General features: G+C 49.4%; 1 protein-coding gene across 1 annotated transcript in view; it reads left to right on the forward strand.

The window, feature by feature from the left end:
- The first annotated feature begins 3938 nt into the window (after positions 1-3938).
- LOC130022011 (zinc finger protein 345-like) overlaps positions 3939-12139 on the forward strand; it is a 43357-nt gene continuing 35156 nt past the window's right edge. The window contains exon 1 of the mRNA XM_056112737.1: positions 3939-4487. Coding sequence (XP_055968712.1) covers positions 3939-4487 — 549 coding nt within the window. The remainder of the gene's footprint in view (positions 4488-12139) is intronic.

Below are 12139 nucleotides of genomic sequence, written 5' to 3' on the forward strand. Positions count from 1 at the left end.
CTTGCCTGTACCCCACACTGATAAGATTATCTGGCAATCAGATGGCGCTGTGTGGGTAGATCAATGGACCCTGTCCTCAGAAAAAGTGGCCACAGCGGAGGCGCTAGTGAAGGAGCAGCTCGCTGCTGGACACATAGAACTGACCAATTCCCCCTGGAATACGCCCATCTTTGTGATCAAGAAGAAATCGGGGAAGTGTCATCTGCTCCAGGATCTGAGGGCAATAAACAAGACCATGGTTGTCTTTGGAGCATTACAACCTGGCTTACCATTGCCCGTAGTCATCCCCGCCCTATGGCACAAGATTGTTATTGACCTAAAGGACTGTTTTTTCTCCATCCCCCTCCACCCTGCTGATCACTCCCGATTTGCCTTCAGTGTTCCCGTCACAAATTTCAGAGGCCCAATGAAGCGGTTTCAGTGGAAGGTGCTACCTCAGGGAATGGCCAACAGCCCCACTTTGTGTCAGAAGTTTGTTGCGAGTGTTCTGGCCCCGGTCAGGGAACAATGGCCGGATCTTTACATCGTCCATTATATGGATGATATCCTGCTTGCTGGCCCGCACCCAGATGAAGTTATGCATTGCTGCAATCATATGATTGACACCCTAACTCATGCAGGGTTTTCCATAGCTCAAGACAAAATTCAGATGAGTGACCCCTACTCCTTCTTAGGCTTTCAGATCGACCGATCTAGAATCAGAATCCAGAAGGCTCAGCTCATGACTTCCACATTGAGGACTTTAAATGACTTTCAGCAGCTATTAGGCAATATTAACTGGCTCCGACCCTGCCTTAAGCTGACACAAGATGACCTTAAGCCTCTATTTGACACCCTTCGGGGCGATCCCGATTCTAGTTCCCCCTGTACACTTACAGATGACGCCCGACGTGCCCTTGCCTTTGTAGAGCATGCCATTGATGAACAGTTTATCGTTGCCCTGAACTATGAGCTCCCGTTTTCTCTGATAATTTTTGAGACCCCACTCTCCCCTACAGGTCTTGTTTGGCAGACCCATCCCGTTTCCTGGTTGTCTCTACCCTCGACCCCCAGACGTGTCCTCACTCCCTATTACCTCCTTGTTTCCTCATTAATCAGACTAGGGCAGACTATTTATTGTAGAAAATACTTCGGCTTAGAGCCAACCACCATCATTCAGCCCTACGACCGAGACCAGGTAAACTGGCTACTCCAGAATTCCGATGACTGGCCCATAGCCTGTGTCTCTTTTGAGGGACTCATAGACAATCATTACCCTCCAGACAGACTGGTTCAATTTTGCAAGATACACAGATGGATCTTCCCCACTGTCACTAGAAATAACCCCATCCCTGGGGCTCCCACTATCTCCACTGATGGATCTTCTAGTGGGATGGCAGCATACGTGCACCAAGAGAAGGTTGTCTTCTCTCGCACAGACTATACGTCCGCCCAGTTGGTGGAGCTGTCGGCCGTCTGTAAAGTTTTTCAGGACTTCCCTCAGACAGCTTTTAATCTATGCACAGATAGTGCCTATGTAGCCTTTTCCGTTCCGCTCCTTGAAACTGTCAGCTATATTAAGGAATCCTCTCAGGCGACCAGTTTGTTCTTACAGATTCAACAGTGCATCCGCTCCTGCCATCTCCCCTTTTTCATAGGCCATCTGAGAGCCCACTCTGGGCTCCTTGGCCCACTATCCGAAGGCAATGACAGGGCTGATCGGGCTACTCGGCTGATTGCAGCCTCTGTTTCCAGTCCAGACCCCATATCCGAGGCCACTAAGGCTCATGCACTTCATCATCTTAACGCTAATACTTTAAGAATGATGTTTAAAATCCCTCAAGAGCAGGCCCGACAAATCATTAAGCAGTGCCAGTCTTGTGTCTCCTTTCTGCCTGCACCCCACCTGGGAGTCAATCCCAGAGGCTTTGTTTCTAACACACTCTGGCAAATGGATGTCACGCACGTCTCCTCTTTTGGACGGCTCTGATATGTCCATGTGGTAATAGATACCTTCAGCGGGTATATCTTTGCATCTGCTCAGACAGGCGAGGCCGCTAAGAATGTTATCGCTCATATCCTTTACTGCCTATCTATCCTGGGGAAGCCTCAGCGCATTAAAACGGACAATGGCCAGGCTATACTGGAAAAAAAAATTTCAGAACTTTTTCAAACAATTCCAAATACAGCATACTACCAGAATTCCCTACAATCCACAAGGCCAGGGTATCGTGGAAAGAGCCCACTCTACCCTTAAAATGTATATCTCCAAATTGGTGAAGGATAGAAACCTATATGGTGCCTCTAACTCTCCTAAGACACTGCTGTCCCATGTGCAGTTTGTGCTCAATTTTTTGAGCCTGGATAAGGATGGCCGCAGTGCTGCAGATCGTTTCTGGCACTCTGACTCGAAAAACTCCTATGCTATGCCTAAATGGAAGGATCCACTCACGGCTCAGTGGCATGGCCTGGACCCAGTTCTGATCTGGGGCAGAGGACATGCTTGAATTTTTGATATCCGTGAAGGAGCAGCTCGCCGGCTTCCTGCCCACCTTGTCTGACCTATAAATCATGTAACAAATTCCAGAACCTCGCCTGGCCCTGGGAACACCTCTATTTTCCCCACAGATGTCCCTGGAAATCCTGCTGATGCTGTTCATGACACTCCACCCAGTCCGGTGCTGACCGTCAAACAGTGAGGCACACCAGCCTATATCCATCTGCTGGAAAGTATTCATCAACCCGATGACAAATGAGAGACAACACGCTGTGAAGGATGCCACTCGTGTTTTCTGCAAGTGAGCTCCCCAAACCCTTTCCTGGTTCCCTGACTTAGAGGTCGATTACTGCCATGCCATACTCGATGGTTCTTTGCATGCCTTCCCCAATTTACAGTGGCGGCCCTTGCCCAAGTCCCTCTGTGACCACTCGTGGAAGGAAATTACCATTTACATTTGTCCAGAACAGCCTCATCGTCCTGAGTGCGGGGGTGTGCCTGACTTTTTTGGTAAGAATTGGGGCTGTGAATCTTCCGTAGCGGGCCTTCCTCCCTCGTCTCTCTCCACCCCCCACCTCGATTACTTGATTTACAGCCACCGAGCCAGGGCCCCCGGCTCGTCGGGAAGTATTCCCCCCTCTGGGGCTGACAGTTGCCGCATGTTCCTCCTATTGTTCACATCCTTGGGGAAACTGCTCCCCAGCTCCCGTTGGGAGGGAGATGGCCTCCGTTGGGGGGGTCCGCGCTTCGGGCGGCACTCTGACAGGTCAGGCCATCGGATTTTTCTTTCGCGTCTGGCACTACCTTGTCCAGCCGGCTCCCTCAGCTCCACCTGCGACCACCCCCAGTACTCCCATCCCAGTAGTCCCCACAGACCGGGTCCCTTCCCCAGGTCTCGAGCCGCATCCGAGTGACTCTCTTCGTGGTTTAGTCATGGCCTCTTTTGACTCCCTCAACCGCACCTCCCCAAACCTTACACGCAGCTGCTGGCTGCGCTTGCAACCGCCCCCCCCCCCCCATTTTTTGACCTCTTAGGCAGCCCCTTGCCTTATTCCATACCTCCCGTGAGTGGGCCTCTGTCCTCTCGAACCTTTCCCTCCTGGATGTATCAGGCCGTGGATATTGTGTTGGTGCCGCACCTCCTTCCCTTGACCCTTCCAAACTATGCGCCACCCACATCCCTGATCCTTCTCTCCAGTTAGACCAGTGGGTTCTCCCTTCATCTGGATCCTGGTGGCTGTGCGTTTGGGCGGGACTTACCCCACATCTGGCTGGATCAGTCTTTCGTCCCGCCCAGGACTTCTGTGTCTCCGTTGTTGTCCTGCACCGAATTTTCTAATATCCGGCCAATTCCTTTTTGGACGCTTGGGACAATAGGACTGATCTCCATCGTAATCGTCATGACCCGTTCACAGCCATCACTGTCGCTACCCTCCTGACCCTGACCCTTGCGGGCGCAGGGATGGGCATCGCGTCCCTGGTGACTCAACATTCTGCACTAGCCTCCCTTCATGCTGCTGTCGAGGCAGACAACAGCTGCTTGGAAGGCTCGATCGCCCATTTGGAAGAATCCCTCAATTTGTTTTCTGAAGTTGCCCTGCAGAATCGGAGAGGACTTGACCTTCTCTTTTTGAAAGAGGGTGGACTCTGTGCCGCACTGGGGGAGGAATGCTGTTTCTATGTCAATCATAGTGGAGTCATTCGGGATACCATGCGGGAACTCCGCGAGGGTTTAGAGCTCAGACGATGCCAACGAGAGTCCTCTACCTATACCTGGGGCTTTCACACTCTTCTCCCATACCTACTCCCCTTCTTGGGTCCCCTTACTGCACTCTTGTTAGTTGCTACTATTGGCCCTTGCGTGTTTAACCATCTAATCAGCTTTATCAAACAGCAGGTTGCCTTACTGGTGGCAGCACCTATACAGGTGCATTATCACCGCCTGGCAATGGAAGATGCTCCCCTAGACCATGCGGCCACAAATTCTGCTGCTACAGAAGACGGCTCGCAGGTTGTATTTAGTTGGACCCAACCTTGAGTTGTTCATGGCCAGCTCCCCTGCCCCTCTCTGATCTGACAATCTGGGTATGAAGGAGTCGGACTTTACCCTATTCCATTTTGTTCAGCCGCTAGGCAAAGCACTGCAAGGGAGGCCTCATGGCTGATTCCGACTGCTTGTGGAGTACACTGGGCCTGCATGGAGGTTTCATCTGCCTAACACTGGCCTTTTTCCACGGCTCCCCTCCGCTAGTAGGGTGGGCAGGGGAAAACAGGCTCTGTCTACTTTCCTCCCCTCCACAAAACAAAGATTTTCTTGATATCCTGGAGGGGCCCAGTCAATGCTCCCCCTATCTGGCATTTTTTTATAAAAAAGGAAGGGGGAGATGTGGTAACTGGCCCTTTAACTGACCAAGAGCCTACGTGCCTGTGCTAGGTACGGCTATCCTGACCTACGTGACCCTCAGCAGGTAAAGCCTGTGGTATGGTAATCCTCACCTACGTGACCTTTGGCAGGTAAAGCCTGTCCTATGTATGATTATCCCAAGAAAACAATTGTCATGGCTGTAACTGACAATGAATAACTTAGTATAAGCTTTGTAATGCATGGTAGGTTAAACTTCTAGACTCTGTAACTTTCCTAATCACATTTTGAGCATGACCCTTTGTGTAGCTGCCTCACTAATATATACCCCCATCACCCTCAATAAAGCCTTCCCTTTTTCTCTTTGTTTCTAAGCTCCATTTTTTCTGTCGTGTCTTGTGTTCATTCGGTCAGTCTTTCCCTGCACCTACGGATCCTAGGGCCACCTCCATGGGACGGAGAGTGGTTTGGCGGGGCCCCCCTGCACTATGTGACCTGATGTTGGTCTATTTGCTTGTGCATCTTGCTGAAATGTTAGGTTGTTGCCTGGAAAATTCATCCACATGTCAGAATTGCAATTGAGTCGGGTAAATGATAGAAACCAACCTGCAGGTCTAGAATTATCTGGACAAGGAGAATCTTAGGCACAGCACAGTAATTGGAATCCTTCCTTACTGTTTTTCAGGGTAGCAGCCAGTCCAGGTGGAATTTTTCTGATCATGCACACTGTGACAAAATCTCGAGTTAGCAATTATGCCCTCATCCCCATGAGGATGCCAAGACAGGTGGGATGTTTTCTCTGGGCGATCAGAAGCAAGTGAGTGCCCACGCTGCAAAGAAGCGCTCCCCTGGGAAAAGCTACTCGAAGACTGTTCTGCTCAGTCCATGGTCCCAGAATGCCCCAAGTGAGAAGCCCCTGGACTGTGGGAGAGGAGCACTGTTTATAGTGAGTCCAATTATGTACTCCTCAAGATATTAATGCTGGAATCGAACCCAGGTTACCCAAGTGAAATAAAGCACTCGCATACTTTGGACCTCCATACAGCCCCACCATCATGCCGGAAAGCTTCCTGAGTGCAGAGTCAGGAGAACCTCTGCATGTTGCTGGATTTGTGGCCTCCAAACCATGAACAAAACAAATAAAACCAAAACAGCCTCAGTCCCTTCTTGGAGGATTCCCTCACCCCAACAAGGGGTTTCTGAGCTGTATCTTGCTGTATACATGCTGCCTCTTCCTTGTAGTAGAGGGTTGGGTGCCCACAGAACATGGGGTGATGCGGTGTGGGTTGCCCATAGCAGGAAATATTTCTAAATGGTTTGGTCACAGACATAACAACGTGACTTCAGATGTTTTTTAGCTCAGAGTGTCACAGTCACTGTCCTCCCATTGTTCATCGATTTGCTCAAGGGGGGCCCAGTAACATTGTGAGACTTGTTACTGTGTTTGGCATATCGAAAACATCACTGGTAGCTTGCCAGGCTTTGCCGTATGGGCAAGATACTCTTGTTAGCTTGCCGAGAGGGTGGAGGAATCGAACCCAGGAGGCCATGTCGGCCACATGCAAGGCAAACGCCCTACCTGCTGTGCTATCACTCCAGCCTTGCAGATTTGCCTTGCTCTGTCCACGTCAGGTTCAATCCTCTGAACCCCTCTTGGTCCAGAGGCAAAGATGGAGCAGCCCACTCAAGCCCCGAGGTGATTCAGCCATGTATCTCAAAAGATCTGAAGGCGGGAATCGAATGCTGGTCACCCATGTCAGAGACTTGCACCCTCAAGGCTCCCCTACCACTGCCCCTTTGAAGCCCTGTGCTTGATCTTTAATTACCCCATACTTAACACAGAAACAAACCTAAGGGTGGAAAATTCTTAGAGAAATAGGACTGTAGAAGGACTGAAAAGCTCACAGCTCCATCTCATTTTCAGCCATTCTCTTTGCTTAAATGGGGTCATTAAGGATACAGCGCAGCTTGGGCTGTTACAATAGGAGCAGAGTGGATAGGGCTTCTTGCCTTGCATCCATAGGACCCGGGTATATTCATAGGCTTCCCATGTGGTTTTTCAATTATGTCCATAGTGTTTCCTGAGTGCAGAGCCAGGAGAAGGCCCTGAGCATATCCGGGTGTGACCACAACCATAAAGGAACAAACAAGAAAGAAAAGTAAAACACAGAGCTTCAGTTCCTTGATGGCGAATTCCCTCACCCCAACTTGAGGGTGTCAGAACTGTATATTCTTCCATTCCCCACGTCGGTGTAGAAGAGGGTTCGTGTCCCCTCATAATGTGCGGTGATGTGGTGTGGGTTGCCCATGACAGAAAACATCCAAAGGGCTTGGTCACAGGCATCACAAAGTGCGTTCAGAACTTTTTTTGTACACAGAGAAAAGAACAATAAATGTAAGAAAATAACCTTTACCTTGTTCGTTAAAGATTAAGTTCAATCCACTGCACCCCTTGAGGTTCAGAGACAAAGCTAGGGCAACCCACTCGACCCCCAAGGTGATTCAGCTATCCACTCCACAAATATCTGAAGGCTGGAATCGAACCCAGATTACTCAAGTGAAAGACAAGCAACCGCAGGCTTTCCTTCCTACTGCTGCACCTGTGGAAGAGGCTTGCTTGATCCTTTATTACCCCATACTGAAGACTGAAGCAAACCCAAGTGTGGAAAAATTCTTTTAGAAACGAGCACGTTTTGTTACTTTATGTTCCCCAGATGAAAGTGATCTTTCTATGTCTGTCCCTTTCTTTCAGACTAACACCCAAGAATAGCCGAGACAAGTGCCCGGAGGTTTATTCCATCGCATGGAGGCCAGCTGCACACGCTAGGGAAAAAGGCAGGTCAGATAGAGAAGGAGCACCAAATAAAGGATGCTGGGAGGATCCTCCCAGGATGGGAGATGCATGCTGAAAGTTAAAACTATAGACTGAACATGATTACTCAATGCCTCTTTTGCAAACCACAGCACCCAAAAGGAGAGAGAGAACAAAAGGGAATGCCCTGCCACAGAGGCAGGTTGGGATGGGGGGGATGGGAATGGGAGAGACTAACTGGGATCAGTGGTGGTGGAGAATGGGCACTGGTGGAGGGGTGGGTACTTAATAATTGTATAACTGAAAACCAAGCACAAAAATGGGTAAGTCTACAACTGTACCTAATCGTGATTCACTAATAAAAATGAAAAAAAAAAAAAGAGAAATGATCCCAGAGAGGGACTGAAACGTCCACAGTGCCATCTCGTGGTGTATCGCCAGAACTGCCGTGGCCCACCTTTCCCACACTTTATATTTCCAGCCCTTTTCTTAGCTACAATGTTAGGCATAGGGTCATTAAGGATCAAGCAAGCCACTTGGGTCCCTGCAGCGGGAGCAGAGTGGTTAGTGCTCTTGGCTTTCAGTCACAGGCTCCGGTTATTTTTCTGGCTCCCCATACAGCTTCACCATCATGCCAGAGTGATTCCTAAATGCAACATCAGGAGAACCTCTGCTGTTGCTGGATTTGTGTCCCCCAAACCATGAACAAACCAAATAAAACCCAAACATGCCCAGTCCCTTACTGGAGGATTCCCTCACCCCAATGCGGGTGTTTCTGAGCTCTATCTTGCTGTATCCATGCTGCCTCTTCCTTGTAGAAGAGGTTTGGGCTCCCTCAGAATGTGGGGTGCCAGGGTGTGGGTTGCCCATAGCAGGAAATATTTCTCAATGGCTTGGTCACAGACATAAGCAAAGTAGCTTCAGAAGGTTTCTAGCTCAGAGTGAAGAGAACAAAAAATAAAAATAAATGACTTTGCCTTGCTATTTCCACGTCAGGTTCAATCTTCTGCACCACTCGTGGTCCAGAGACAGAGTGGGAACAACCCACTCGACCCCCGAGAAGATTCAGTTATGTACGCCACAAGATCTGAAGGCTGGAATAGAACCCAGGTTACTCTAATGAAAGAAAGCACTCGTGGGTTCTTGTACCGCAGCACATGTGGAAGCGGATTGCTTGATCCTTAATTATACCATACTTATTCCTGAAGCAAACCCAAGGGTGGGAAATTCTTAAGAGAAACAGGCCTGGGGAGGCAGGGAAACGCCCACGGCGCCACTTTGTGGCATTTCCCGGAACTGCTGCGGGCCGACATTTCCTAGGCTTAAGATTTCCAGCCCTTTTTTTGCTTCAGTGTTAGGTATAGGGTCCATTAATCAGGTAAGCTGCTTGGGTCGCTTCAGTCGGAGCAGAGCAGTTAGTGCTCTTGGCTTCCAGTCGCAGGTCCCTGGTTCTCTCTTTGGCTCTCCATACAGCCCCACCATCATACCGGAGTGATTCCTGAATGTGGCGTCAGGAGAACCTCTGCACGTTGCTGGTGTTGGGCACCCAAACCATGAACAAACCAAATTAAACCAAAACAACCTCAGTCCCGTGATGACAGATTCCAGCACCCTAACTTCGTGGGTTCTGAGCTGTATCTTGCTGTATGCCTGACCACTTTTCTTTGTAGAAGACGGTTGGGGCATCCTCAGAAAGTGGGGTGATGGCATGTGGGGTTGACTATAACTGGAGACCTTTCCAAAGAGCTGGGTCACAGACAGGGCAAATAGGGCTCATAACTTTTCTTGTTCAAAGTGAACAGAAGAACGACAAAATAATCTCACCCTGCTTGTAATCGACCATGTTCAATCCCAGGTACTCAATGTTTCCCAGAACCCTGTGGACACACAAGAAAACAGCCCCTCCCCCCAAAAAAAACCCCTCGGAACCAGAGCTATAGTATAGCTCGTAGGATGTTTGCCTTGCAAACAGCCAACCCGTGTCCAATCTCTGGCATCCCATATGGTCCCCCAAGTACCACCAGGAGTAATTTCTGAGTGCAGAGCCTGGAGTAACACATGAGCATTACTGGGTATTAGCCAAAAAGCAAAAGAAAAAAAATCCTTGGAAGAAGTGATGTATTTAGATTTTCCAGGGAAGGAGATTGCACAGTCTTATGCTCATTATTCCTGTGTTAATTAAAATTCTTCTTAACACACCCTAGGTCCTCTGATGGCTGTTACCTTCACCCCAGACATCTGGAGATGCTGGAGCTGAATCTGTCCTCTGCCACCCTCCTCCACGGAGAACAGAAGACATGGGAATTCTCAGGTGTACAGGAACCTCAAAACTCAGACAGAAGATGGCACCCTCAGCAATATGGGGTGCTGTGATATGTGGACGTGGGGTCTGGAGACCTTTAGAACTGAGTTGGTTGGACACATCGTACTGCGGGAAGGCAAGCCTCTCCTGTGTCACCCTCTTCGCTCCCGGGTAGCTGGCTCTGGAGCACTGCCCACTGGGTGTGCCTCCACACATAGAGTGAGTGGGACGAGACCCAGGCAGCAGGGACACCCGGACACAGATCCCCGGTTCATTCTCTGACCCAAGGCCCAGTCAGACGCAGGCAGGGCCAGAAGATGCTGACCTCTCTCATCCCGTCCAGCCCTTTGCGGGTGTAAGAGAGTTGAATCCACCAGAGGTGGCTCCTCTTGGCACACGGACCCCTCGAAAATAAAACAGCACCATTGATGTCTGGGGTCATCCCCCAACCCCCACCCCACCCCAACTGCTCCACACCTCGTGATCTGACTATATAATTTGGGGGAGGGGGCCGGAAGCAGTGGTGTGGGGTCCCACATCCTTCTGGAGTCTGACTTTGGTTCCCACACTCGTGGAACCCCCAATTGCCCTGCTCCCGCAAATGTCTGGGAAAGCCAATGAGCAGTCTCCCTCATACAGAAGGGAATCCAATCTAGGATTTTACCTAGGTCAAAGTCCCGTTGCTAAGGAGGTTGCCTAGGCAGGTTGGGAGTGGTGATGATTTTCTTTGAAATTCCTTTCCTGGCCTTTTGTTTCTGCAGGAGCTTTTCTGGGTCTGTTGCTGGCCATAGGTGAGGGCCTGATCAGGCCTTAGTTCCTGTTTTCTGCAAGGTTGGCCTTCACAACTTCAGAGCTATTCCCAGGAAATTTACTGCCTTTTCCTTGGGAGGGGAACCTTCTCTATCTGCCTGCATGTCTACATCAATTCCCTCCAAATCATTAGGGGGTGCTGGATGTTAGGACGTTAGGAGACCTCAACCCTGGCCCCAGAGGAGTGACTCCTGAGTGCAAAGGCAGGAATAAATTAGCCCTGAGCACTGCTGACTGTGTCTCACTCCCAAAAGATGCAAATCCTAAGGCTCCCAGTGCTGCCCAGGTAGCTGATTACTCCCCGTGGTACCAGGGGACCATGTGATACAGGAGGTGAGCACAGAAAAATCACCTACAGTCACAGAAAGCCTTGATCACAGGGATCACTGAAATCGTTCACATCTGTCATTCATAAACCTGATCCCCCTGACATAGCGCTTTCTGTTCAATACACAAAACAAGTACTTTTTTGTAGGTGTGGGGGTAAGGCACAACCAGAAATGCCCAGCAGTTACTTCTGGCTCCGCAGGCAGGATCACTGCAGGTGGGCCTGCGAGGGGAAGGGATAATATCCAGTCATCCCCTGCAAGGCAAACGCCCAGCAGTCCCTAAAATCTGAATTTCAATTTACCTTGAATGCATCATTCATTCTACTTCAGGCCTTGGGAAGGATACACAATGCATTCATTATCTCTGGGTTCCTCACGGCTTGCCTTTGACCATTTTGTTTTTCATTTTTGTGTCCCACCTGGGTGATGCTAAGGGGTTTCTCCTGAATATGCACTCAGGAATTACTCTGGGAGTGTGGTACTTTGGGGATCCCATGGCAAACACTGTGCTTCAACCTTTTGATGTCTTAAATATACACTCCTAGTTCATTCTTTATGTTACAGTTCTGAAGTTCAAATTAAATTGGTGACTTCAGTACTATGAGGGAAAGGGAATTGCTGATGATTGCAATTCAGGGAAACACAAAGATCTTCCCATTCTGTACACTCTTAAGAGTTCTTGCCACTTTGTATTTTCATATGCCTACTAAGGCCTGAGTTCCTGGTGAACCTGAATTAACCACCTGAGTTACCTTATATAGCAAACCATAATAATAGTAGTAATGATTACTATTTCCTATGCCAGTGCCCCAGCACTTGGAATTAATGTGTATGTTAACCTTTAAATAATGGGTCCATTTTTTTCTTTTTTTCCTTTTTGGGTCACAGCAGGAGATTCTCAAGGTTTACTCCTGACTTTGCACTCAGGAATCACTCCTGGCTGTGCTCAGGGGACCGTATGGGATGCTGGGAATCAAACCTGGGTAAGCCACATGCAAAGAAACGCCCTAGCCGCTGTGCTATTGCACTCTTCCCTGTAAATAATGGG

The sequence above is a fragment of the Sorex fumeus genome, unplaced genomic scaffold (assembly GCF_029834395.1).
Source record: "Sorex fumeus unplaced genomic scaffold, SorFum_2.1 ptg000019l, whole genome shotgun sequence".
Taxonomy (NCBI): domain Eukaryota; kingdom Metazoa; phylum Chordata; class Mammalia; order Eulipotyphla; family Soricidae; genus Sorex; species Sorex fumeus.